The sequence below is a fragment of the Orcinus orca genome, chromosome 9 (genome assembly GCF_937001465.1).
Source record: "Orcinus orca chromosome 9, mOrcOrc1.1, whole genome shotgun sequence".
NCBI lineage: Eukaryota > Metazoa > Chordata > Mammalia > Artiodactyla > Delphinidae > Orcinus > Orcinus orca.
The window spans coordinates 6024262-6051054 of record NC_064567.1 but is presented as its reverse complement, the minus strand read 5'-3'; the positions used below and the strand labels follow the sequence as shown (position 1 = coordinate 6051054).

The 26793-nt window shown below is 56.2% G+C and overlaps 2 protein-coding genes across 6 annotated transcripts in view; one reads left to right on the top strand and one right to left on the bottom strand.

Moving 5' to 3' along the window:
* Positions 1-7: 7 nt before the first annotated feature.
* TMUB1 (transmembrane and ubiquitin like domain containing 1) lies at positions 8-2538 on the bottom strand. 2 transcript variants are annotated; one of them, XM_004281197.3, is made up of 3 exons: positions 2413-2538; positions 1120-1529; positions 8-822 (listed from the first exon to the last, which is right to left on the bottom strand). In XM_004281197.3, the coding sequence occupies exons 2-3, from the start codon at positions 1497-1499 to the stop codon at positions 471-473; spliced, it is 732 nt and encodes a 243-aa protein (XP_004281245.1). In that variant the 5' UTR covers positions 1500-1529; positions 2413-2538; the 3' UTR covers positions 8-470. The 2 variants fall into 2 exon arrangements, with proteins under 2 accessions (XP_004281245.1, XP_033264224.1); XM_033408333.2 differs by lacking the exon at positions 2413-2538 and adding an exon at positions 1883-2301.
* Positions 2539-5246: 2708 nt separating this feature from the next.
* Positions 5247-26793, top strand: part of AGAP3 (ArfGAP with GTPase domain, ankyrin repeat and PH domain 3) — a 56469-nt gene continuing 34922 nt past the window's right edge. For 3 of the 4 annotated variants that reach the window (XM_033408341.2, XM_033408344.2, XM_033408343.2), the window contains exon 1: positions 5247-5858. In XM_033408341.2, coding sequence (XP_033264232.2) covers positions 5534-5858 — 325 coding nt within the window. In that variant the 5' untranslated portion in view covers positions 5247-5533. The remainder of the gene's footprint in view (positions 5859-26793) is intronic. The other variant, XM_033408340.2, reaches the window with a different exon arrangement.

The window sequence follows — 26793 nt, the reverse complement described above, 5'->3', positions numbered from 1 at the left end:
CCAAGGGTGAAAACTTCACAGTTATTTAATCTGCACATGTTCCAGAGAACCCCCTCCACCCCTCCCAGCTCCCCTTCTCTGGCCCCTCAGTCTTTGAGTCCCTAAATCAGCCCAAGGAGCTGTCAGGGACTAGAGGTGGCTGGATTCTCAGGCAGAACACTAAGAAGGGCCCAGGGGCGTGGCCCGGCTCTGCCCAGGGCCCAGGCAGCGACAGCAGCTGTCTGACCCGGAGGAGCCGACTGTTGGTGGGCGCTGAGGGCCAGCTGCCCCGGGGGGCGGCCCAGAGCCGTGGAGGTCGCAGGGAGGGGCCTCCGCTGGCCCCCGGAGTGCTCTGCGGCGCAGGGCTGGGCTCCAGGGTAGTGGGAAGAGGCAGGTCGGAGAGGCAGGCCTGGGCAGACAGCAACTCCCACCGTGTCGTGGGGAGCAAGGTCCGGAGGGGCCAGCAACACTGCCAAGAGCCCGTGGAGGCACTACTGGCGGTACATGGCAAAGGCCAGGAGACTGAGGAGCAGGGTGAAGCCGGCCAGACCCAGAGTGGCGGTCAGGGGAAAGAAGGGCCGGTACTGGATCTGGCAGTACCAGAGCAGCAGCAGCAGCAGAAGCAGCAGGGGCAGCAGCAGGCTGCCTACTTCCAGCCCGGAGGGGCCTGGCTCTGACCCCGGTGGGCACGGTGGGTGTGAGGAACCCACCCGAGTGGACACGTGGCAGTGGAGAACACAGTTGGGAGGGAGGTGAAGGCTGCCCAGGGTCTGGGTGTCGTCTCCTAACAGTTGCCCTTGGTAGATGAATCGCACGTGCTGTTCCCGGCCAGGAAATTGGGTCCTGAGGAGAGAGCGACCTGGGTAATAGAGCAGGTCTCAGGCAATCCTGGCCCCTTGCCCGGAATAACTCTCCCACCCTCACCTCTGTCCTCCACCTACCACCCAAGTCAGGGCCTCTAAGGGGGCCCCTCCTGCTTCAGGGGAACAATACGGTGTGTGATTTGGGGGCCTCAGTTCCCTCATCTATAAACGGAGGGATAAGTCTCAGATACTGATATCCTCAGTGGCCCTTCTAGGTCTGTGATCATTCCCACCCCACTCTTTAGCACTTTATTCCTGTTCTCTCTTCCCGGCTTACCTTTTCAGGGAGCCAATGGTGTCATGGGGCCAGGCCCTGGCCACCTGCTCTGAATCGTTGAGGAATTTCAGCCGAAGTACTAGGGGCTCCTGGGGGGAGTCTGTAGGTGGCGGTGTTGCTGGGAGCCCCACGCCAGGTTCTGGCTGTGCAGCCTGACCTCTGTGTCTCAGGCTGGGGGTCTCAGCTCCTGGGGCCTCCCCTCTGATGCTGTCGGTGACCGCCATGGCTTCGCTGGGCTGTGTCGGTGCTGAAGGCTGGGGCAGTGGATCAGCGCCCTCGGCAGTGTGTGTTGAGACCCAGGCGAGAGCCAGCACCAGAAGGCAGGCAAGCACCGCGAAAAGGATGGTCACCTCATCACCCACCCCTTCGATCAGGGCCATGGCACCTGCCTTGCCCGCTGCGCTACCGAGCTGGAGAGGCACAAAGAACCCATGAGGTCCTGGCTCACCCGCCAGGAGCCCTCTGAACTTCGGGGGGGCTCCTGACCCCACCCCACCACAACTCTCCCACAGTCCTCAGACCTCTGCCCACATACCCGAGCCCCACCGTGGGACACGGACCGCTCTGACACCCAGTTACCCCAAACTTGCCCCACGTACCCCTTCCCATCACCAAATCCCAAGTCCTAATTTTTTGTAACCTGAGATCAGGTCTTCAACCAGCTGCCCAATTCACCCAAACCCTATTCCGAGGTCAGGGCCTTGACCTTCTAAGCGACTCTCCCCTAAATTCAACCTCCACCAAACTTCACCCCAAAGCTTACCTATTCTTCCCGTCTAGGTCATCCCAAAGTTTATCTACTCCTTCGTCTATTTCACCCCAAGCTTATCTACTCTTCCGTCGCTGAAGTTTCTCCGAGGGGGAAGAAAAAGGTCTCTCCACACACACACCTCCCGGTTACCATTTACCCAAACCCCGACCCGCGGCACGGGACCGCTTCCCAAGGCTTCCCCACGCCAAAAGTCAAACTGCGCCCTTTGGCAAACTGGAACCTCCGAGGGCTGCCACCCCCCACCCAACTCGGCCCCTCCTGGTGCACTTAAACCCCACCCCGAGGCGGCCCGACCCCGCGCCTCCTCTGGAAGCCTCTCCAAACTCAGCCTGCTGCAGGACCCCAGATCTCGGCCGGGAATCCGAGACTTCGCCCTCCCCACCCTGATCCTCTATCACCCCTCCCATCTTCCCGCCCCCCACACCCACCCCCGAGTGGCGGGAGGGCGATCCCGGGGCGGGGCGAGCGGGGGCCAGCTGAGGTGGCGGCGGGGTGGGTACGGTCAAGGCGCAGGGACTCACCGCCTGGCTCCGCCAGCCCCATAGCGGACCCTCAGGCACTTCCGGGCGGGAGGTGGCGAGGTCGCAGACACCTGAAGGCACCCCCCCGCCTTCCCCGCTGCCGCTGCGCCGCCGCCGCAGCCCGGAGTATTGTGGGTCTTGTAGTCCGGCGCGGTGAGCAGTCCCCGCCCTCCGCCCTGCGGACCCACGTGCGGGCTCGGCTGCCCGGTCTCGGTGCCCGCAAATCGCTGAGGGGCTGGTGGGGGCGTGTCTGGGGGTTGTTCCAGCCCGCAGAGGTTTTGGGCGGCAGCAGCATCCTCCCCCTCCCCCTCGGGCAGCCAGGGCATGTATCACTCCAGAAACTAACGTCAGCTGGAGCGTGTCAGAGCACCGGTGTTTCGAGATGCAGCCTTTGGGGAGCTCAGGTGGACCCTACCCCGGCCTACTCTTAAGTCAGAGTGGACGCCGGAAGGCATCCTGGACCCTCCAAATTGACTCTTCAGCCCAGAGCCCAGTAGCCTTGGGCTGCCCCACCAGGCTGGCTGAGGATATCCATCTTCAGGGCTGGCCACCGCAGCTTGGGCTGCCTTATTTACCTGGTCCCCTTCTCCACTTTGCCCCTGTAAGACTGTGCAAGAAGCATGGACTTTGGAACCTGGCACAAATGCTGATCCCTTATCCCGTGCTTATCAACTATATGACCTTGTGTGCGTTATTGAATCCCTTTGAACCTAAATTTCTTCGTTCCTAAAACATACCTCATAAGACAATTGTAAGGAAAAAATTAGGTGTTTTATTAAACAAGTGTGAAAACTATGTAGGGGATCTGTCACACAGCGATATTTGTTCACTTGGTATTAGAACACTTCCTCCACCCAAATCTGGCCTCAGAAATTAGGTCCCTAGAGTATTGCTGTACAGGGGATGTTGAGCCTCGGCCTGGCCCGGGCCAGTTAATTTCCATGGGTTTTCCCTCCCTCTGGGCTTCTATAGCCACAGAGAGGCACAGAGATCTTACATCCTAGATTGTATAGACCAGTCCTGATTAAAAGTAATGCACCCTAGTGTTCTGACAGCAAATGCTTACTTGTGGGAGCAAGCACTCCAAATGTTGCCTTGGGACAGTCAGTTTAGATTTATAATATAAAGAACTAACTTATTTCTAGCTCCTTCCTTCCCATTTATTCATTTATTCTAGAAATATTTTTTAAATGTATACTATGTGCTGGGCACTGGCTGACATGCTGGGAGTAGAGTGAATCAGACTCTACCCCTGCCCTCTTGTTGCTCATATACTAATAAAGGAGACAAGTAGCCCACCAGTGCTAAAACAGGTATGTGCTGGCTGCCGGGGCAACATTTCTGAGGGACTCTTTACCCTCAACAGCTCTACTGGGAGGTACCTGGTGCAACTGCTTGCTGTCAATTCTAACTAAGCTTCTAAAAGATACGTTAGATATTGCTCTTAGACTTACAGAACATAGGGTAGGTGATTTGTTCAACCACTATATTTTGCAGATGAAGCCCAGAGAGGGTGCAAGACATTCTGAAGGTCAAGCAGGTACGTAGAACCCACATCCCTCAGGAGTTTGGGAGGCCCCCGGTGTTGATTAGCTCGCAGCAGCTTCTTTGGAAGGTACAAGAAACTTAGGAATGGTGACTGGGTTGGTACTGGGGTAGAGTTGTGTAGGTAGCTGAATGGTGGGCAACTTTCTGCTGGGAAAAGACCCAGCTTGGCCTGGGAAGTGGAAGGATATGTAAAAAGGATGACTGTGCCAGAGGACATTGGGGTGTAGCCCTGGCAGGCTGATTGGCTGGGACCAGTGCTCTGCAAATGCCCCCTCTTATGGGGTTAAGAAAAGTTGGGGGGGGGGGGCTAGCAGAACTGCATACAGCTTTAGCAATGGGGATGCAGAGGAACTAGGACGTTGAGGGAACTCCCTGGCCCCAGGAGTGGACAGGAACACGGTATAGACAAGGGAGAGAGGACAAAGAAAATTGAGACAGTCATGTGGACTCTGGTGCGTGTCTTGAATGGGGTGAGTGGGAAAGAAGGCATAATATTTGATTCCTTTCTCTTCTTCCTTCCCCCTTTCAGTGGGGTCCAGCTGTGTTCACTGGTCCTCTCCCGGTCCGGCAGTGGGTGTCTTCTTGGAGAGGCTGGAAGATAAGTGTGGGGACGTTGTTGTTTAAAGTGTCATTTCCAAGGGCCCCGCAGATGAAGCTCTCCTCAGGAAGAACTGGAAATAGAATCTGGGAATCCAGATTTCCAGCCTAGGTGCTGCAGCCGGCAATGGAGAGTCCAGGCAGGGCCCGAGAGAGAACCCTGGGTCGGCGTGGTCTCTAGGGTTGACCTCAGGGCCCTGGGACAGGGGAGCCTGTGCCGCACTGAAGGCAGGGCGATGTAAGGGAGGCGCAACTGGGCCTGGCCTGGCGACCCTCCTCGGCCAATCAGCCGCGTTCATCAGTACCCTCGGGCGCAGGGCACTGTGCGGGCGCTGCCCAGAGATCGGACACCCCACCCAGACCAGCGCAGGGAGGCGAAAGCGACAGCCGGGGCCGGGAGGGGGGCAGTGCAGCTGTCCTCTCGAAGCTAGGGGCCCTCGCGGCGGGTGTAGGTGGGGCCTGGAGAGGAGGCGGAAGGGCCGAAGCTGGGTGGGAGGGGCCCGGCCGCTGGGGCAGGAGCGCGCGGCTCGGGGGTGGAGGCTGCAGAGCCAGCGAGCAAAGCGAGGGGCGGGGGCGCTGGGGCCCGCGCGCAGGAGGGGCGGGGGCGGGGGCGGCGGGGAGGGGGGCTCGGGCTGCGTGTGCTGGAGCCGGCGGGGGCGGCGGTGCGTGCGCATGACGCGGGGGGAGGGCCCGGGCCGCGCGCTCCCGGTCCCGTTGTTGTTGCCGCTGGAGGCTGCTCCCAGGCAGCGGGATCGCGGCGCCGGGAAGCGCCCGGCAGCGGTGGCCACAGCGTGCGCGGCGGCGCCTCCCGGCCTCGGCCCCCGGCCCCCGGCCCCATGCACTAGCCCCGCGCCTCCGGCTCCTTAGTCCCGGCCCCGCCAGCCCCGCGCGCCCGCCCGCCCGCCGCCGCTGCCGCTGCCGCCGCGCCGCCCAGGGATCCGGCCGGGCCCGCCTCGGGCCCCGCGGCTCCGGAACCATGAACTTCCAGGCGGGCGGGGGGCAGAGCCCGCAGCAGCAGCCGAGCCTGGCGGCGCCGGGGGGCGGCGGCGGCGGCGGCGCGGGGGGCGGCGGGCAGTTCGGCGGCGCAGGGCCGGGGGCCGGGGGCGGCGGCGGCCCCTCGCAGCAGCTGGCCGGCGGGCCTCCCCAGCAGTTCGCGCTCTCCAACTCGGCGGCCATCCGGGCCGAGATCCAGCGCTTCGAGTCCGTGCATCCCAATATCTACGCCATCTACGACCTGATCGAGCGCATCGAGGACCTGGCGCTGCAGAACCAGATCCGGGAGCACGTCATTTCCATCGAGGGTGAGCTGAGCCGGGGGCTGCGGGAGCTGGGGCGCGGTGGCTTCTTCGGCGCCGGCCGGGGCCTTTGCTGGCCCGTTCCGGCCACGCTCTCCCCGTTGGGGGTCCTCGCGCGCCTGAGGTCGGGGCCACGCGGTTTGCTGATCGCTGGCGCTGCATAGCCGGCGGCCAGGCTTCGCCATTTCTCGTCCGGGAACACTTTGGGGCTGGGGGCAGGTCCCGTGCCAGGGGACAGGTTTTCTGATCTTAGTGCTCCAGGGCGTGAGGGTGGTGTCGCTCCGGGGACGGGTGCGCTCTGAACCACAGAGGTTCTGGGGTCCAGAGGCCAGGTCTGGTCAGGCATGGCCGGGTAGGGTGGGCGCGGCGGAGGGCCTCGGCGGGCCGGGAGGTGGGGCCGCTGCCGGAGAGGCGTCTCAGCCGCTGTCCCGGCCCTGCCCGCAGCGGAGCGGTGGATCGGAGCCTCCCGTTAGTGGATGGCAGCATTCCCGGGCCCAGCGCCCGCGGGTCCCGGAGGGTGGCGCTCGCCGAGGCTCGCTCTTCCGACGCACACCCTCCACGCTGCCGCGGCCCGGCGGGCACGGGCCAGGCCTGGCGCGGGGCTTGGGCGCCGGGGCCGCGTGGGAAGCCCCGGCCGGGCCAGCGGCGCCTTCGCTGGGTCCCCCGCGCGCCGGGCACCCGCCGCTGCTCTCCAGGGAGCCGCTCGAGAGGCGGGCTCGGGGCTGGTGGGCGCTGACCGACCTCCAGGGACACAGCGCCAGGCGTCGGAGACTAGAACCCCGGGCCACTGAGCTGCCCAGCGCTCCTTTCTCTAGGCTCTCGGGCCCTGGACTTCGGCTACTGAGGGGCAGAGAAAGTGGGTGCACGCTGCTGGCAGATGTACCACGACCCCGGGTGTGGTGGGGACGGGCAGCACCGGCAGGCACCCCAGCGGCGTGGTGACCTTTGAACGCATGTGGGGCAGATGGGCCTGGCCCTGGGCCATCTGCTTCCTCCTCCGGCTCCATTTGCAGGGGGACGCCCACCAGCAGGTGGTGGGTTCGGAAATGCAGGCAGAGTGCAAGGCCTTTTGCTGATGACTTGGAGTTGTGGGCAAGGCCCTGTCCAGTACTTGGGCCTCAGAGTTAGGGCCGCACTCCCATCTTTCTCTCATTGTGTGAGGCTCTTGGGGGTGTCCTTCACCTGAACAGCCCGTTTCTGCTTTCAGAGGTCCCCGTGGCTGAGGAAGGCATAGTTGGTCTTTTGGGGGTAGGGGAACCCAGTTCAGAGCTGGGGTCCTGCTCTTTTCGTGTAGCATTCCCGTCTGCCTTCTTTCTGTCCTTTTCCCAGCTCTCTCGCATCGCATCTCTTTCCTCTGAAGGCTGAGTTCACTGTGAACTAATTAGGTGACAGAAAAAAACTCATTAGCATGGATCTGAGTAAATGGCCTGAATCATCGGTGTGGCTGGGGACCAGGAGATGGCATTTGTGTGAGCCAGGGGCCCCAAAGAGAGGAGATGACCAATATTTCCTCCTAGATCTGAAGGGGTGGGGGGTGGGGGGAAGAAATGCCATTCCCTGCAGCTTCCCTGTTTCCCCAGAGGAAGTAAGTTCCTGACCAGCACCAAGATGCCTCCCCCACCCCTCACAGCCCCTTTTGGAGGGGGTGGGACAGCCCCAGGAGGGGTGAGGGATGGCGTCCAGAGCAGGGAGAGGCAGAATTGGCCGGATTCCACGTCTAACTCCCGCTTCCTTAACAGTACCCCCGCCCCGCGAGCTCAGGAGGTCTCTGGCCCGGCATCTTCCGTGATGTGGAGGCCAGAGTTCCTGGGACACACTTGGGTTTTCACCCCCATCTTGAATTCAACATGATAGGCGGAATTTCCCCTCTTAGAGCCCTCCCCTGTGACCAGCTTCCCCATTGCGGTTTGGAAGTACCCCACATTCCGTCTGCTTAGCCTGGAAGCTTGGTATCACCACTGCGGATCCTGGGACCCAGTGTTTCATTGTCACCAGGGCCCAGCTGCTCCTCACACATCCGTTCCCAGCTCTCCTGGTCCCTACTTCCCTGCTCTTTCTTGGCAAGACCTCCCACCTCTTTCTTCTTCTCCCCTTTTTTTTCCAGCCTCTCTCTTGGAACCCATCTTTATTACCCACCTCACCCTTGCTTTCCCACTCCTGTCGCCCCAGCTTTTCTGCTGTAGGCAGGCATCAAAAAAAAAAAAAAAAAACCCAGAAAACTCCTTCTCCGATTTCTGCCGTATATCCTTCCTCTCCCCATCTGCCAAACCATATTGCCGCCGTCCTGCAAAGCGGCATCGGCACCTTCTCTCTCTGTGGAGGGAGGGCAGCAGCTTCTCTGGCGGGCGTTTCCCTGCTCACTCTCTGAGCCTGACCGAGGCCCCTGCCAGGGCCCAGCGGACTTGGGTCGAGACTGTTACATAAACACATTCATCGCCTGGGAGGCTGATCCTGTGTTTACTAGGGGTGAGCCTCTTAGGGGAAAGGGATGACATTTTCCTAGTGTGTAAGAAGCCTCATTCAGTAATACTTTAGTGAAGGGTGCGTTTGAGCTTTGAAGGTGACTGCGGAGATGCGGTCGGGATGCATTTGGGACTGAGGAAGCGTGGTGGCACCTTGCCTTCCTGTATTCTCTCTGTCTGCTTCTGTCAGCCCCTCTCACCCCGTGGCCAGGGCAGGAAGAAGCAGAGGAACTTTGAGCTTTCCTGTGTTTCAGGACAGGATCTGGAGGGAGGGAGTTCCTTTTCCCACCAAAGTCCAAGGAAAGAGAAAACCTGTCCACCCTACGGTCTTAAGGAACGAGCGGAATGTCACCAGGAGCTGGGACGGAGGGATAGACAGCCTACTGCGTGCGGAGCCCTTGAGCCACTCTCACCTCCCTGGTGGGTACACCGAGGCTCAGAGGAGCGAGGAACCTGCAGCGAGGGGTGCTCCCGGGGCTTGCTCGGGTGTCCTGGCTGTGTCCTAGAAAGAGGACACGAAGGAACCAGGCCTTGGTCCAGATGGGGGACAGTCTGGGCATACAGAACGCAGGGGTGCTGGGCCAAGTGAGCCGGAAGCCAGGATGAGGTGTTGGGAGAAGCAGCCCTTGGGGTCCCAGCAGGTGGCCTGGAAAGGCAGGCTTGTCCCTGAGTCGATGTGAACCCGGGGAGGTCTGCCCGAGGGGAGGCCCGCGTGGAGGGCCTGGAAGCGGACTGTGGCCCCGGGAGGCTACCGCTGTGGCAGGAACCCGGCTTTGTCAACTGGGTGACTTGTTCCCGTGGCCCTTGGTTTTCCCCCAGGGGTTTTTAAGCAGTGAAATTCCTTGGAGAGGCACCGTCTGCCTGCCTCTGTGGGCTCCGGGCTTGGTAACATTCTGAAAGGACTCAGGTAAAAAGAGGTGCGGGTTTTCCTGTCTGGTTCAAAATTAGGCTGAAGAGAGAAGGGGGTCCGGAGCTGTGGGCAGGGCGGTGGGAGGGGGCAGCCTCAGCATCTGCAGCCTTCCCTGCAGGCCTGCCCAGGGCTCTAGAGTTTGTCCCCTGTTTCGTCTGTGTGCTGTGACTAGATCCCAGCAACAGCGCTCTGATGCAGAGAGCAGAGTGGTGTGCGTTTTGGAGACAGAGAAGCCCTCTCCTGAGCTGATTCCCTTCTGCCTGCTCCTCGGGGTGGGCATCCCCCAACCTGCTGCTAATTCTCGCCTGTGGGACTTGCTCAAGTCTGCGTTTCTGAGGCTCCCTCCAAGGGATTTGCTTCCGTGGGTTCGGGATGGGGGCCCAGGGATCTGCATTTGTAACTTCCCCGGCCCCTTCTGGGAATTAGCTGGTTTGGAGAATGAGTGCCTGGTGGGGGACTGGTTATTTAGGACTTTGCACAGAAGAGCTCTAGGAGTTCTGAAAAAGAGGATATCAGTGTGGGCGCCAGTGGCCTGGGAAAGCTGCGTTTGTTCCAGATGCATTTATTTAGCGCCTACTGTGTGGTCCGGTCGCATATAGCACAGTGGAGAGCAGGAGGGGAGAGAAGGGGCTGAGCCAGCGCTCTATACCCTGGAGGTGAATGGATCAGCATGTAGGAGGTGCCAGAGGGGGGATTGGGAGTGGCAGGGATAAAGGCCGGGTTTTAAGAAAAGCAGGGCGGAGATGAGAGACTGGGGAAGGCTTGTCAGGACCCCAAGCCTGCAGGAACTTGGGCAGCCTGGAGATGCAGCCTCCCCACCCTCCACTCAGTCCTCCTTCACTGCGCTCCAGCTCTCTGCCAGGTGGAAGACACCGTATAGATAAGACGGTCCTCGCTCGTCAACACCCTGTGGCTGGCACATACCCTAACTTTCCTCTACCAGTTATTTCTTTAACTGAATGTGTGTGCCAGGCGCAGGGTCTGAGAGGCGCTCCATGCAGAGGGAACAGGTTGGCAAAGGCGGCGAGGGTCAGGGTTCAAGGAACAGCAGGCTGGTCTGCGTGCCTGGAGCGTTGAGTCCACGGGGGACAGGCGGGAGGACCCTGGTTCGGGAGTTTTGAATGCTTTATCCTGTATTAATTCATTTACACCTCACCTTGTTCCGGAAGACCATACGAGGGTGACCCTTAAGCCTGCAGGAGATGGGCTGTCACGAGAGGGTTGAAGTAGAAGCCAACCGGCAGGTCGTATTTGAGAGCCGGTTGCATTTGAGAACTTACTCTCTGTGCAGTGCCGGCTGGATCAGAGGGAGAAGGCCACGGGGAGAGCAGGCAGGAGAGGTGGATTAATGAGCTCTTAGTGTCCACGCCATACATTTGACTGTGAGCCCTCCCTAGCAGCTGTCAGTGGGCCTCTGGCCTCAGAACCTCAGGAATGGAGGGGGAAGGAGGCCCTAGCTCGGGGGAGGCAGGCCCGGGGCCCTGAGAACTCCTGTGTCTCCCCTCAGCATCTCCTGAACACCCACTTAGGTCCCTTTGGCTTGCCCCCATTCTCTTCTTAATATGCAGGTAACTCGAGATTAGTTGAACCGGAGAGCATTCCTCCTGACGCCTAGCCAACTTCCACCACGCAGGCCGGGGGTGAGGGGCAGCTAATTTTGGTGCATGGAGCTGAGCTCTAGGGTTATGGAAGCGGGAAGGGGAGGGGACCGGGATCTCCTGCTTTGAGGATGGGGACCATGGGCCGCGCAGTGTTCCACCAGTTAACATTCCTCACCTGCCTGCTGGAGATGGTCACGAGGCCTCTGCAATCCTTTGCAGTCTTCTCCGGTTTGCAGGTATCATCTCCATTTTGCAAATGAGATCTCCTAGGACTGAGACGGAGTCACTTCCCAAGGCCGCACAGGAGCGGCACAGCCGGGGACTCTGCCTGGTTTTCCACCTCCAGGCCTCGTGCTCCTCCCCTCACAGGGATGGGCCGACTGAGCTTTGCTGGGCCAGGCTGGACACCCAGTCAGCCCTTCTGGGTGCCTCTCAGGCAAGGTTTTGACCTCGAGTTGAACTTTTGGAAGCTTTTAGAGTATCACTTAAGGGTGACCCCGAGCTCTTCTTTCCTGCCATGGTTTTCTTCTGAGTGTCTTGAATCCCCAACTGGCTCTTGGAGGGGGGCTCTCCCTTCTATGAGCAGCATGGATGTTGTGCGTAGGAGAAAGATGCTTGGTCAAGAAACACTCCAAAATATTTGAACATTTAAAAAATTTAAGTATATGTTTATTTTATTTTTTTTAATAACTTACTATTTTTAAAATTAATTAATTTTTGGCTACGTTGGGTCTTCATTGCTGCGCGTGGGCTTTCTCTAGTTGCGGTGAGCGGGGGCTACTCTTCGTTGTGGTGTGTGGGCTTCTCATTGCGGTGGCTTCTCTTATGGAGCACAGGCTCTAGGTGCGCGGACTTCAGTAGTTGTGGTGCGCGGGCTTCAGTAGTTGTGGCTCGTGGGCTCTAGTGCGCAGGCTCAGTAGTTGTGGCTCACAGGCTCTAGAGCGCAGGCTCAGTAGTGTGGCTCACAGGTTCTAGAGTGCAGACTCAGTAGTTGTGGCACACGGGCTTAGTTGCTCCGCGGCATGTGGGATCTTCCCGGACCAGGGCTTGAACCCGTGTCCCCTGCATTGGCCGGCGGATTCTTAACCACTGCGCCACCAGGGAAGCCCCTAAATATATGTTTAAATGACAAAAATTATGCATGCTGGTTATAACACATTCAAATGTGGAAAGGAAGTCGAAGAAATGTGTGTGCCCCCCACCTCTCTCCAAGGTACCTGCTGTTGTCTGTCTGTCTGATGGGTGTCTTTCCCATCTGCTTTCTCTCCTATATATATCTACTGTCTACTGCTCTATGATTGATGACACTCTTGGCGTTTTACAGCGAAAGTGGGACTTCTGTGGGAAATACTCCACTGGGAGAAGGGGAACCAGAGTCTCAGTTTCAAGAAAGGCATCTGCGTTCATGCACCCGTCTGGCAGCTCCCTGCGGGGCAGTTGGGATACCTGTGTTCTCATTCCTGTTCTGCCGCCGACTGGCTGTGAGAACTCGGGCAAGTCATAAAGGCGCCCCCAATCCCCCCGGCCGGTTCTCCTAGAACCCAGTTCTGGTTTCATCTGCACAGCTCGCTGTGACCCCGCCTTCGAGCATTTGGACCATCTCAGTCTTGGGTCCCTGGTCCAGGGAGGGCAGACTCCATTCAGTGGGAGGTTCTGAGGCTGCCTTCTTGTGCGCAGCATATGACACGCGCTGCCCGGGAGCCCTCCAGGAGCTGGTCATCGCCTCTGTTCCTGAGTTTCCTCAGGTAAGGAGGAGGGGTAGTGACAGTGTGATGGAGTTAGGCATGGTGGGTGCCGACAGCGGTGCCTGGTACAGAGCAAGCGCCTAGTGCGTGCTCGTGGTGAGCTGAGGGGCTGCGTGCAGTTGATCCAAGTCTCCTGGTACCTAGATCTTTTCACACTTGTCTGATTATTTCCTTTGGACAAATTCCCAAGTGGAAGAAAACAGTGAGGCCGTCGGGCACGCACGACCTTTTGGGGACTTTCTCTGTGCGCCACACTGCCCTGCAGGAAGGCCCTTCCCGTTTCCCTGGGGCAGAGACTGCCTTTTCCCTGCCCACCCTGTCCACTTGAAAGGTGAAGAGAAATGATTTTTGTTGTTGTTTTATCTTGTGTGTATCTGATTACTAGTGAGAGTCAACATGAAGCATAATGTTTTTGGTTGTTGTATTTTGTTGAATTCCCGTCATATCCTTTATTCATCTTCCTCGGGGTTTGTTACTCTTTTTCTTAATATGTGTAAGATAGTTTTGTTTTTGTTTTTGTTTTTTTTTGGCTGTGCGGCATGTGGGATCTTACTTCCCCCACCAGGGATTGAACCCACACCCCCTACAGTGGAAGCTCAGCGTCTTGACCACTGGACTGCCAGGGAAGCCCCTGTGTAGGACAGTTTTAATATGCAAACATATATCAGGCATACATTGCCGATTGCTGGAGGGGAGCTGGGGTCTTGATCTCTCTGGCGGCACTCTGGCCCTCCCGGGGCCCTGGGCACCGAGGTGAGTGAGCCCACAGCACATGGTCCCAGAGGGATGTATATGCCTCTGCTGTTGTCGTGCCTGTTTATAGTGTGTATTTTCTTTCTCTTTCTTGTTTGTCAGCACCCCTCCTTGCCACTGTTGGTGCACCCGCCCACAGCAGTTTCTCTTTTGCCTTTTAATTTGATGCTTTGTTGCCTTGCGAACCTGGAGCCCAAGCTGGTAGACTGGGATTCGAGCCCAGTCATGGCCTCTCCGTGTGTGTCTGTGGGTCTGTGTGTGCGGCAGGGCTGGGAGGCCGGGAGAGCTGGACCCCACTCGGGGCTCCTGCTCTGCTCCTGGTGGGAGCTCCCGGCCCCTCCTCTGTGTGTGGTCTCTTCCAGGGAGGGGCAGATGCACTTCCCTGCCCAGAGAACTTTTTTGGTTAAACAGACCCTAGATGAAGGCCCTTTGCTAAGAAGCACTGGGATGATTTGGTGGCTTTCAGTCCCTCTGAAGCCCCACTCGTCCTGGTTATTGCTTCTAGACTCTTCTAGACTGTTTTAGGCTGGATGATGTGGTAGGATGGAGCCTGGTGTCATTCCTTCTCTGTCACAGTCTGTACAGGGTAGTGGGTACACCCGGCTCTGGAGCCAGGCTGCCTAGATGTACATTCCTAACACTTGGTAGTGGTGTAATCTTTCTGTGTCTTGGCTTCCTTGTTGGGTGAGTTCCGTAACCTTTCTGTGTCTTGGCTTCCTTGTTGCTCATATGAGTTTAACAAGCGCCCATCTCATCGTGTAGGTGTGACAGTGAAGTATATTAACGCGTGCAAAGCTTTTAGACCAGCCCCGGCCCCTCGGAAGTGTTCACAGGGGCTCCAGCCTTTGCAGGGCTGCGGAGAGGACTCAGGGAGGGAGTGTCCCTCGTGGCACCTGCAGCGGTGGCTCCCCAGTCATGCTCCTGAACCCGAGCGGGCGAATGGGAGAACCTGGCGGGGCAGAGTTTGGGGTAAGTTGGTTTAGCCTGGCAGGCCCTAAGGAGGGGTGCCAGGTCCGGACTTGTCTGACGTTCCAGCTGATTGGAGCAGACCCCGGACCACAGCTGGTCACAAGGAGTGTGTCACACAGGCACCCAGCATTGCTTTCATCTGATTGCTTGCCCGTCGATTAAAGTATTTCCTCTAATTCAGCACCAAATACACATGTGAGTCATGTGTAAATTTAAATTTTCAAGTAGCCATATTAAGAAAGCAAAAAAAAATTATCTTTAATAATGCGTTTTATTTAACCCATTGTATCTGAAATATTATCATTTCAATGCACAATTAACAAATTAATATAACGGGGCTTCCCTGGTGGCGCAGTGGTTAAGAATCCGCCTGGTTCGATCCCTGGTCCAGGAAGATCCCACATGCCGCGGAGCAACTAAGCTCGTGCGCCACAACTACTGAGCCTGCGCTCTGGAGCCCGCAAGCCACAACTACTGAAGCCCGCGCGCCTAGAGCCCGGGCTCCGTAACAAGAGAAGCCACCGCAGTGAGAAGGCTGTGCACTGCAAATGAAGAGTGGCCCCCGCTCACAGCAACTAGAGAAAGCCTGCACACAGCAACGAAGACCCAACACAGCCAAAAATTAAATAAGATAAATAAATAAATTAATTAATTAATATAACAATTTTTAATGAGACATCTTACATTCTTTTCTCAACTAAGTCTTCAAACTGTGTTTCACCCGCTCAGTGCCTCTCCATTTGGACTGGCCGCATTTCAAGCGCTCAAGAGCCGTGCGTGGCCGGTGTCTCTGGTATTGGAAAAACAGCTCTAATTTTAGCCTATAAGGTAACAAAAGAATTCCTGTTCGTTGGAAAAATTGAATACAGAAGTATATCCTTTTGGATTCATCTTTCTAAAGTATCATATTAAAATTTTTAAGTAACGTGCCTTTCACGTATATCCTGCCATTTTCACTCAGTCATTCAACAAACACTCCTGAGTACCTGCTCAGGCCGTGGTGATGGGTAGCAGATAAATCTATTTAGAAGGGTTACTGAAGTCACGGTAGTTTTTTGTCACCGTGGATTTTCTTCAAACCCGGAAGCACAACTACTGCTGAGGGGGCTCGGCCCCGAAACGTGTTCCCGTCCAGGGGTTCTCAAGTTCTGGAACCGAGGTTCACACGGTTTTGCTCAAGGCGGAAGGTGGGGAGTGAGCCCAGACCCCGCTCTTTTGCAAGAAGCTGGAGGAGAGGGCGCGTGTCTGTTGGGGGGAATCACGTCCAGGCTCTTGTTAGTCAGCGTCTTGGTTGAGAATGGGTTGCCCACGGGCCCCAGCGTGGCTCGCGTCACTTGGCTTTGGCAGTTTCATCCCACGTGGCTGCCGCTCTGCCCTACTTACGTCCCCGCCCGCCCCCTCTGCATCACAGCCCGAGGATAATCCTGAATTAGGGTGAGGGGAAGGGAGGTGGCAAGGGCCGGTGGGCCCGACCGGGAGTGGACGTGCCGGACAGCGAGCCTGTTGCTGGGCAGAGCTCGTGTGAACAGCACAGTCCGCGGACTGGCTGGCCTCTGCGTATCCTCCTGATGCTTGGTGGACTAAAGTGCTGGATTGTGAAGTGCGGACCACTAGGGAATAGGGTGCCGATTATGTAGGCCGGCCAGCCGGCCAGCCCTCGCTCTGTGGACCAGAGAGGGTGGAAGCCACCTACCAGGGATTCAAGGTCACTGCTGAGCAGCAGGGCGGTGAGGCCCTGGGCCTTTGCACTTCACCGTGGTACTCTCCTTCCAGCTCACAGGAGAGGTGGGCCGGGTGATCCCGGCCATGTCCCCTTCAGCCATGACCCACAGCAGTTGTGCCAGGGTGTGTCACCAGCAAAGTCACAATATTCCCCTCAGCCCATCCTGGTGTCTTAGGCAGGAGCTGTTTTTTGTAAGCTTTTTTTTTTTTTTGGTTTGTGTTTTGTCTTTACGCTGAGTAACGTGTATATAATAGCGAAAATTTCGTAAACGTACACGTGCTCTCTGGAAACACATGGCACAGAATAAGGCCCCTCTCAGCCAGCAGCCTGGGTTGGCCTCCTTGCTCTGTCTCAGTCCACTTCCGGGCCCTGGAATAAGGAGACCTTCCCCTCCCCGCTCTGCTTGGGGATGAGATGTTTGTGGAGCCGCCCAGGAAGGAGCATCCCGTGGTGCTGCGTTCACCAACTCGCTCTTGTTAACCTTTGTCCGGGGAGCCAGCAGGGAACCTGCCAGTGGGCTGGGCTGGGCCGCTCTCTGCCTTTAGCAGGCCCTTGGTGACTGACATCTTGGATGGGATGTCCTGAGGCCCCTCTAGCCAACCCAGAGAAGACAGAGCCCATCACCCTGCAGAGCTCTCATTCTCTCCCAGGCTGTCACTCTTGGGTGGGGGGGGGGGGTGGGGGGCGGACACGCCATCCTGAAACTGTGTTAACAGGCTCTCACCTCCCTTCCTGGGTATCCCCCATCCCCTGCCGGCTGTGGCCCTTGGGCCTCGCTTCTCTCAGTGGGCCCTGAGCGCACGGCAGCCCCTCCAGGGCCATTACTTCCCTTTACCTGCGAGAAGAGCTGGGATCTAAACCTGCCTCTGTCCAGCTCCATCGCCCACCTTTCCCGTTCGAGGCTCTGGTCTGTTGGGTGTCCCTTCCCAGCCCCTAGTCTCCCCTGGCCTGGTCCCTCGTGGGACCTGGAGCAGTGGGTGCTCTCCCCGCACTGGCCCCAAGCTGGTGTTGGCCTCATCTGCTGCTTTCCTCCTGGACACTGAGCCCATGGCCAGTGGGCCTCGGGCCCCCAGCCCAGTACCAGCCTGGCAGGTACCAGTGACCAAGGGCCCTCCCTGCTCTGTACCCAGCCCAGGGGCCCTGTTGGACCTGGAGGTGGCTCAGGGAGCCCTCGCCTGTATCACACTGCTCCGTCCCCTCCAGGGCCACGGTGCTGCCCATGGGGTCCCCTCCCAGCCCGCTGGCCCCGAGCAGCCAAGGGCAGGGGGCCTGTGGGCTGTGAGGCCCCTGAGGTGGAGCTTTGCAGCCCCCAGAGCAGGGTGGGGCGGGGGCTGTCTGTGGAGGGGCCTAACTTCTCTCTCTGAGGCCTGTGCCTCCCCGCGGAGTCTGGGCCGCCAGCCTGTGCCTCGCCGCCACTGGGGTGACCAGGAGGAGGGGCGGTGCGTGGAGTTCTCTGGCCTCTTCCTCCAGGGCTCAGAGCTGGGCCAGAGCTGCTAGGTCCCCGAGAGCAAGGTGTCTTGCTTTCCGGCGTGTGCTTCTGACTGGTCGCCCTAAAGCCCGTGACCTGCCCGGGGAGAAAGCTGCCCTGGGTTGCGGCCCTGGGAGGCGGCCACGTTCTGCCCCAACTGTGTGACCCTCGCCTGGCGACAGTGGGTGTGAGGCCAAGGGAGGGACACCGGCCACCACCTGTGTCTCTCCCATGGGTGCAGGGGGAACAGGCCCCATGCAGGTTCAGGGCAGTCAGTTGTGTCCACGCTGGGGGCACCAATGGCATAGATACGGAGACCCTGACCCAAGTCCAAACAGCTTAACACAGACCCACTGAGGGGGCAGGGCCCCCGGGGGGCACGGGAGAGAGTCCTTCCCCTCTGTCTGCAAGAGAAAATCCGTCCTGTAGAGTGAGGGCTGGGTGGTCCAGGCGGAGGGAGCTGTGTGCAGCCGTGGGGTGGGAGGAGGAGCGGGGAGGCCCTTCTGAATTCTGAACTGGGTGCCTTGGGCATTGCCACTGCCTTTCCTTGCAGGGTGCCCCCTGAACTCGATCAAGGGGAACATTGATTTCTGCGGCACGCGGGAGTACAGGTCCCAGTGCTGCCTGGTGCAGCCCAGCTGGGAGTGGGGTGTCCCTCTGCTCCAAGCAGGAGAGGATGGGCTGGGTGATGCTGTTGGCGCCAAAGAAAAATTGTATTTCCGAAAGAGTGTGCCGCACGCCAGGGCCTCGATGGGGTTTCTACCCAGTGACCCAGCGTGGAGGGACGTGGGGGGAGCCCTGTGGCGTACCTGGCTGCTTTGATAGGCACCGCGAGGCGCTGTTTTACCAGAGTCGTGATTTTATTATGAATATTGCTGGCGTAGCGTGTTTTGAAACTATTCAAATGCGCCACCCCACACTCCAGCACTTTGTTTGTGCTGCAGACATCGCGAGATTGACAGCTCTTGCTTCAGGTGCCAGGGAGCCGCAGGGTTCTGAGCGAAGGGTGGCTGCATCTCATCTGGCATCTCAGAAAGAACTCGAAAGAATAGCTTTCTGTTAGTGCTTGCGTGCCAGGCTCTGCCCTCCGTGCTTGCTTGTCATTCTCGAGACATTCCTGGGGTGTTATCATCCCCATCTTGAAGATGAGGAGACTGACGCACCGAGATGTAGAGGAATTTGCCCGAGGTTGGTCGCCTCACAATGGCAGAGGCAGGACCCGGACCCGGGGAGTCCATTCTCAGATTCTGTGTTCCGAGCCGGCGTGCGCTTCTGCACCACGAAAAAGATACAGCTCTTAAAAATACAGAAGAGAGTTAAAAGTGTATTGTCTAATCTTGGGATAAGAGGTATCCCCTTAAGCCAAACAGGAAACCCAGAATTTATAGAGGGAAAGACAGACAGATTTTTCCCCAAGCCTTTTTTTTTTTTTTTTTTGCGGTACGCGGGCCTCTCACTGCTGTGGCCCCTCCCGCCACGGAGCACAGGCTCCGGACATGCAGGCCCAGCGGCCATGGCCCACGGGCCCAGCCGCTCCGCAGCACGTGGGATCCCCCCGGACCGGGGCACGAACCCGCGTCCCCTGCATCGGCAGGCGGACTCCCAACCACTGCGCCACCAGGGAAGCCCTCCCCAAGTCTTTCGTTTTGAAAAATGACCACCTTGAATGATTCTTAGTTAACATTTACCCCACTTGCTTTCCCTCTGTTTCTCACACACACATATTTTGGTGGAGGTGATGGTCAGTAGTTGTGGATGCTTCCCCCCAAGCACTCCAGCAGAGTCTCTCCTACGAACAGACAGTCCTTCTACATAACGTAGTACCAGTGTCACACCTAAAAAGATGAGTGAGAACCCTCAACCATCGTTGACTAGCTCATCCATAACCAGATGTCCTCAAGTAACCCCCACGTGCCTTATATAATAACCTCTTTGTTTTTCCAAATCAGGATAGGATCAGGACGGCACAGGATCCATCGTGATGCTTTTCCCCATCACACAGACTCTTTTTTTAATATTTTAAAAAAACGTATTGAAGTCTAGTTTATTTACAATGTTGTGTTAATTTCTGCGCTGCAGCAAAGTGACTCAGTTATATATAAATATATTCTTTTTCTTATTCTTTTCCATTATGGTTTATCACAGGATAATGAATATAGTTCCCTGTGCTTTACAATAGGAGTTGTTTATCCATCCTATATATAATGGTTTGCATCTACTAATCCCAAACTCCCAACCCTCCCTCCCCCACCCACACCTCCTTGGCCATCACAAGTCTGTTCTCTACCTGTGAGTCTGTTTCTGTTGCGTAGATAAGTTTGTTTGTGTCATGTTTTAGATTCCACATATAAGTGATATCATATGGCATTTGTCTTTCTCTTTCTGACTTACTTCACTTAGTATGATCGTCTCTAGGTCCATCCATGTTGCTGCCGATGGCATTATTTTATTCTTTTTTTATATAAATTATTTTATTTTATTTTATTTATTTTTGGCTGTGTTGGGTCTTTGTTGCTGCACGCGGGCTTTCTCTAGTTGTGGTGAGTGGGGGCTACTCTTCGTTGTGGTGCGCGGGCTTCTCATTGCAGTGGCTTCTCTTGTTGCGGAGCACGGGCTCTAGGCGCGTGGGCTCTAGTACTTGTGGCACATGGGCTCAGCAGCTGTGGCGCACGGGCTTAGTTGCTCTGTGGCATGTGGGATCTTCCTGGACCAGGGCTCGAACCAGTGTCCCCTGCAATGTCAGGCAGATTCTTAACTACTGCGCCACCAGGGAAGCCCCTCTTTTTTTTTTTTTTAGTACATCTTTATTGGAGTATAATTGCTTTACAATGCTGTGTTAGTTTCTGTTGTACAACAAAGTGAATTAGCCATATGCATACATATATCCCCATGTCCCCTCCCTCTTGAGCCTCCCTCCCACCCTCCCTATCGCACCCCTCTAGGTCATCGCAAAGCACCGAGCTGATCTCCCTGTGCTATGCGGCTGCTTCCCTCTAGCTCTTTTACATTTCGTCGTGTATATACGTCGATGCTACTCTCACTTCGCCCCAGCATTCTTGTTTATGGCTGAGTAGTATCCCATTGTATATCTATACCACATCTTTATCCATTCATCTGTCGATGGACATTTAGGTTGCTTCCATGTCTTGGCTATTGTGAATAGTGCTGCTATGAACATAGGGGTGCGTGTATCTTTTCGAATTATGGTTTCTCAGGCTATATGCCCAGTAGTGGGATTGCTGGGTCATATGGTAGCTCTATTTGTAGTTTTTTAAGGAACCTCCATACTGTCTTCCATAGTGGCTGCACCAACTTACATTCCCACCAACAGTGTTAAGAGGGTTCCCTTTTCTCCACACCCTCTCCAGCATTTATTATTTGTAGACTTCTCTTTTTTAATATAAATTTATTTATTTATTTATTTTTGGCTGTGTTGGGTCTTTGATACTGCACGCTGGCTTTCTCTAGTTGCAGCAAGCGGGGCCTACTTTTCGTTGCGGTGCGCGAGCTTCTCATTGCGGTGGCTTCTCTTGTGGGGGAGCACGGGCTCTAGGCGCGTGGGCTTCAGTAGTTGTGGCACGTGGGCTCGGTAGTTGTGGCTCACCGGCTCTAGAGCACGGGCTCAGTAGTTGTGGTGCACGGGCTTAGTTGCTCCGCAGCACGTGGGATCCTCCCGGACCAGGGCTTGAACCCGTGTCCCCTGCGTTGGCAGGTGGATTCTCAACCACTGCGCCACCAGGGAAGCCCTGTAGACTTTTTAATGACGGCCATTCTGACCGGTTTATCACACAGACTGTTGAAGCGTCTGGGGGCAGTTTTCCTGTAGAAGGTTGCGCTCTGATTCGGGCGCTGAGGCTGCTTGGTGTTATTTAACTTGTGCCTGTATCCCGCCTGCTGCCTATGACCTGAAGCGAGCTCAGGGGCTTGATGAGATCCAGGTTAAACCCTTTTGACAGGAATACCTCCTATTGTGTCACATCAGGCCCTGCTGTTAGTGATGTTAAGGACATAATTACCAGATGTCCTAATCCTGAAGGCCCATTGCCTCCCCCTTTGTAATTCATCAGTAATCTGTAGGGTGAGACTTTTGCACCTTGGAAGTAAACTGCTCCCCACAACTTTCAGTCAGTGGTTTTCAGTGCCTCAGTGATCGTGCCTGAATCTGTTCTGTTGGGGCTGCCACGTGGTGATTTTCTCATCTGGACATTCCTTCCGCAAGTCTTAGCTGGTACTCTTCTGTCAAGAAGGCCGCCCCCACCCCCTTTGCCTTTTTTTAGGAACACTCTTGTTTCATGGATTTTTGTTGTGGTTCTTATTGTTCAGATGTTATAATCAATTATAAAATTAACAGATTTAATTACACTTTTGTAGAATAGAGTAGGAGAATTTGCTTGCCATGTACATATGCCAGATAAATGGTTAAGATGCCTATTATACAAAGAATTCCTCTAAATTGTTAAGAAAAAGGTTTTTAAAACCCCAAAGACAGGGACTTCCCTGGTGGTCCAATGGGTAAGACTCCATGCTCCCAATGCAGAGGGCCCGGGTTCGATCCCTGGTCGGGGAACTAGATCCTGCATGCGTGCCGCAACGAAGAGTTAGCATGCTGCAACTAAGAAGTCCGTGTGCCGCAACTAAGACCCGGTGCAAGCAAAAAACAAAACAAAACAAAAAAACCCAAAGACAAGTGGACAAAGAATAGGACCAGGCAGACAATTCAGAGAAGAGGAAATGGAAATTGTTGATGACCATGAAAAGATGCTTAGCCTCAGAGTCATCAGGGAAACACAGAGCTGAAGAGCAAGGTACTGGGTTCCTCGTTCAGTAGCAGAAAGTGAGCTGATGACTCGATGCTGGTGAGAGTGGCGCAGTGGGTGTTCCCATATGTTGCTGGTGGGGGAATGGGGGGGCAGTGAATTGCTGCCTCCTATTTGGAAAGTAATCAGGCATTATCCATGAACATGAAAAATTCATATTTTTCTTTGAACCCAACTTTTCTACTTTGGGGCATGTAACCTGTGGAAAGAAAACACATAGGTGGGACTTCCCTGGTGGCGCAGTGGTTAAGAATCCGCCTGCCAATGCAGGGGACACGGGTTTGAGCCCTGGTCCGGGAAGATCCCATATGCCGCGGAGCAGCTAAGCCCATGCGCCACAACTACTGAGCCTGCGCTCTAGGGTCCGAGAGCCACAACTACTGAAGCCCACGCGCCTAGAGCCCGTGCTCCGCAACAAGAGAAGCCACCACAATGAGAAGCCCGCGCGTAGCAACGAAGACCCAACGCAGCCAAAATTAAATAAATAAATTTATGAAAAAAGAAAAAGAAAGAAAGAAAACACATAGGTACACAGGTGTTGATTACAGCCTTGCTTGTAGAGGTTTAAAGACAAAAAAGGAAGCAACTTGAATGGCCCTCAGTAGGGCAACGGCCGGATGACGGATGCGTGAGGCCTGTACCCAGGGATTGGGGAGGCCTGCCAGCGTATTGTGTTAGCAGCGGCTCCTTGCTCCCAGGCCGGGCATTGTGGTGAAACGCTAAGTCCAAGTCCTAGCATTGGGGCTTTGGGGACGGGAGGGGACACTCATTCTGGAAGCTTCCATGTGAAGGAAAGGGAAGGGGGCAGAGGATCAAAAGCAGCTTTCCCAGCGTGTTGTGAATGTGCTTTTATACTGTCAAATATAATTCTAAAAAGAAGGGCAAAGTGCATGTTTATTAGACGAGTCCCAGCCCACTTTCTTCTTTTGTGTCCCGCGCAGAGCTGGAGTTGGAAAGCTGTTGTGAGCCCCAGTCAGGCTGTGTGGTGACCCAGAGCCGCTGCAGGTGTGGAGGCCCGGGGGCCTTTGGGGGCCCGGATTCAGCCGGGAGAGCGCAAACCCACGCGTTTTTCTGGCGAGCCATTTCTTCCCTCACCCAGCCTTCATCCCTAGGTGAAACACTCTTCTGTTTCTTCTGTTTTCTTTGTAGTGTATCCTCTACAAACATTTTAGGAAACAGGGTGAAATGTACATTTTGCAGAAAAATAGAGGCAGAAAAAAATCACTGCAGGTCCTAACCGCCAAGTTGGCCTCTGTCCTCATTTTGATATGTTCCTTTTTCCTATATTTATTTTATTTATTTTTTTGATATGTTCCTTTTTCCCTGCGTTTTTTTACCTGGGTCCATGTTACGTACAGTTTTGTATCTTGCTTTTTAAAAAAAATGATCACAAGTGTTGCTGCTGTGCTGAGTAAAAAAGTCTCTACAGATGTTATTTTATTATTTACTTATTTATTTGTTCATTTATGGCTGTGCTGTGCAGCATGTGGGATCTTAGTTCCCCGACCGGGGATGGAACCCGTGCGTGCCCCCTGCAGTGGGAGGTGGAGGCTTCACCACTGGTCGGCCAGGGAAGCCCCTGCAGATGTTGTTTTAAGTGGCTGCATGATGTCCCACCATCTGGAGACACTGTCGCTTACTCCCTTGTTTCCGTATTGGTGGACACTCTGGTTGATTTCACTTTTTTGGAAGTGCTGGACTTCTTTGGGCCTAAACCTTTGTGTCCATGTCAGACGGTCTCTGTTGGAGTCCCTGTGGCTAATTTAGTACGAGGGGCAAAGGGCTGAGCTGCTGGGGAGAGGGGTTGGGCACATGCACGCTTGCCAGCACTGGGCCTCACGGACACAAAAGTCATGTTAAGGCTTTGGTAGGTGAGAAGTGGAACTTCATTTTTTTTTTTTTATTTTATTTATTTATTTTTGGCTGCGTTGGGTCTTCATTCCTAGTTGTGGTGAGCGGGGGCTACTCTTCGTTGCAGTGTGTGGGCTTCTTATTGCGGTGGCTTCTCTTGTTGCGGAGCACGGGCTCTAGGCACGTGGGCTTCAATAGTTGCATCACGTGGGCTCAGTAGTTGTGGCACGTGGGCTCTAGAGGGCACAGGCATCAGTAGTTGTGGCTCGAAGGCTCTAGAGCGCAGGCTCAGTCGTTCCGGCGCACGGGCTTAGTTGCTCTGCGGCCTGTGGGATCTTCCTGGACCAGGGCTCGAACCCATGTCCCCTGCATTGGCAGGCGGATTCTTAACCACTGCGCCACCAGGAAAGCCCTGGAACTTCATTTCTAATTTCTGTTTCTTTGAGTCCCAAGTGAGAGCGAGTGATTTCCACGTGAATTGGCTGTTTGTACTTTCTTTACTTTGTCAAGATTTTATTTATTTTTTTAGCGACATCTGTGCACTTTGCATGTATTAGTGATATTAACCCATCAGCATAGTCATGTTTTTGTCCACGTGTTGATTTCCCTTTAGTTATATTTCTCTTAGGTTTTTTTGTGGTTTTTTTTTTTTACAATTTTTAAAAAAATCGCTCAGGACCTTATTTTTATGCAGTGAATCTATCGATCTTCCCTATCCTTTAAATCCAGGAACCTTGTTGCAAACTGTGTCCTGCCTCCCCCTCTCCCGGGGTGCAGCACAGCTTTCCCTGCGGCTCGGCCGTAGCTCCTCGCAGACTCCGCGGCCAGTGGGCTTCCCCGGCTGCCCGGCCAAGCTGTGCAGGGCTCGGCGAGGTTGGGGCGAGCGCTGGTGGCTGAGGTCTGAGGCCTCGGGGAGGAGGTGGGCTGAGTGAGGCCGTTGCACAGAGGAGCACAGGTGACGGTGCCGGGAGGGGAGGTGGAGAAGACCCGCCCGCGTGGGGTCTACAGGCTGTGGACGGGCGTTTGTGAAGATGGTTTGCAGGGACCCCTCCACCTCTGCCCTGCGTGTTGTCCCCACTGCCCAGTTGTTGCTGACGGGCCGGGGACCCTTACTCTCTGCGCAGGGGTTCTGCTGGGGGCCCCTCGTCGGCTCTGCCTGTGGCGTAAGTTCGAAGCACGGCAGCTCTGCACACGGCCTTGACCTCTGCGCCCGTCTCATCTCGCAGCCGAGGGCTGTGGGGAGGCTGCAGTCGGCCACGCGGCCTCCGGGGCTCCCTCCTGGGTGGCCTCCCTTGAGCGCCCATGCGGTCACCAGGGTTCCCTGACGCCGTTTCACAGCGATGGTGTGGCCCGGGGGCCCAGGCCTGAGAGCTGACGGGCCGGTGGGGCGGTGAGTCCTCAGGCTGAAGACAGATGAGAGTAGAATTAAGAGGAAAGCCTGGGTCCCTGATGCCTCTGAGGTCGCCCGTGCAAGGTCTCTCGCCGCCGCAGAGATGCGCTACGTCGCCTCCTACCTGCCTGCCGCCCTTGGGGACAGCACCTCCCCCAGCGCCAAGGACATCAAGAAGATCCTGGACAGCGCGGCACTGAGGCGGACGATGACCGGCTCAACAAGGTCATCTGTGAGCTGAACGGAAAGAACAATTGAGGGCGTCATTGCCCAGGGTATTGGCATGTTGGCCGGCGCGCCCGCTGCCGGGGCTGTAGCCATCTCCACTGCCCCAGGATCTGCAGAAAGACGAGAAGGGGGAGGAGGCCGAGGAGTCAGACGATGACGTGGCATTTGGCTTGTGCCACTAGAGTCCTGCTCCCCTGCAAATACAAGCACCCTCCCACACCTTTTTTTTTCCTGGCTGTGCCACGTGGCTTGCGGGATCTTAGTTCCCTGACCAGGGATCAAACCCGGGCCCCCGGGCCCTCGGCAGTGAAAGAGCGGAGTCCTAACCACTGGACCACCGGGAATTCCAAATAAAACCCTTTTTACATTAAAAAAAAAAAAGAGGAAGGTCTGAAACCCAACTGCCAGGCGCCAAAGCTCTGATTGCCACTCCCAGTCGCTCTGTGACGTGGGAGGGCTGGTGGGACTGGGAATGCTTGCTGGTGTTGAGCAGAAGAGTGTGCAGGTGGACCGGCTGCATGGGACGGGGGGTAGCCCTGTGCCCCCAGGGGCCTCATCGGGTTGTCCCCACCCCACTCCAGTCCTTGTGTGGCCCAGGCAGCGCTGGGCAGTGGACCCCCTGTGGGGGGAGGTGGGAAAGGTGTGTCTCACAGTAGGAAATTAACTGTCACATGTTGCTGGGTACCTGAAGGGCTCAGGAAGATGGCAGTCGCCCAGGGAAGTGTCTTCACTGCGGGAGGGTGGTCTGACCTCAGGCCCGGGCTGGCTGCTCTGGGCTCTGTCTAATGGCGTGAACGTGAGGTGTGCCGAGGGCGCCTCAGCCCCAGACAGCGCCCCTTTGGCCTGTCGAGGTGGCTTCTCCTTTGTGAATGCCATGCGTACCTAGCAGGGCTGGCTCATGAACCAGTGTCAGCCCCTCGTACTGATTCAGGGCTGGGAGAGTGGGATTTGGGGGCAGGAGTTTGTTTGGAAGGTGGGTGATGAGGAACCTTGGGGAGTCTTTTGGGAAGGAGGTTCCCTTGCT

Coding starts and splice junctions, on each gene's coding strand:
- TMUB1 (XM_004281197.3), bottom strand. CDS start 1,499: ATGGCCCTGATCGAAGGGGTGGGTGATGAGGTGACCATCCTTTTCGCG. Junction 823..1,119: donor ACCATTGGCTCCCTGAAAAG/GTAAGCCGGGAA, acceptor CTCTCTCCTCAG/GACCCAATTTCCTGGCCGGG.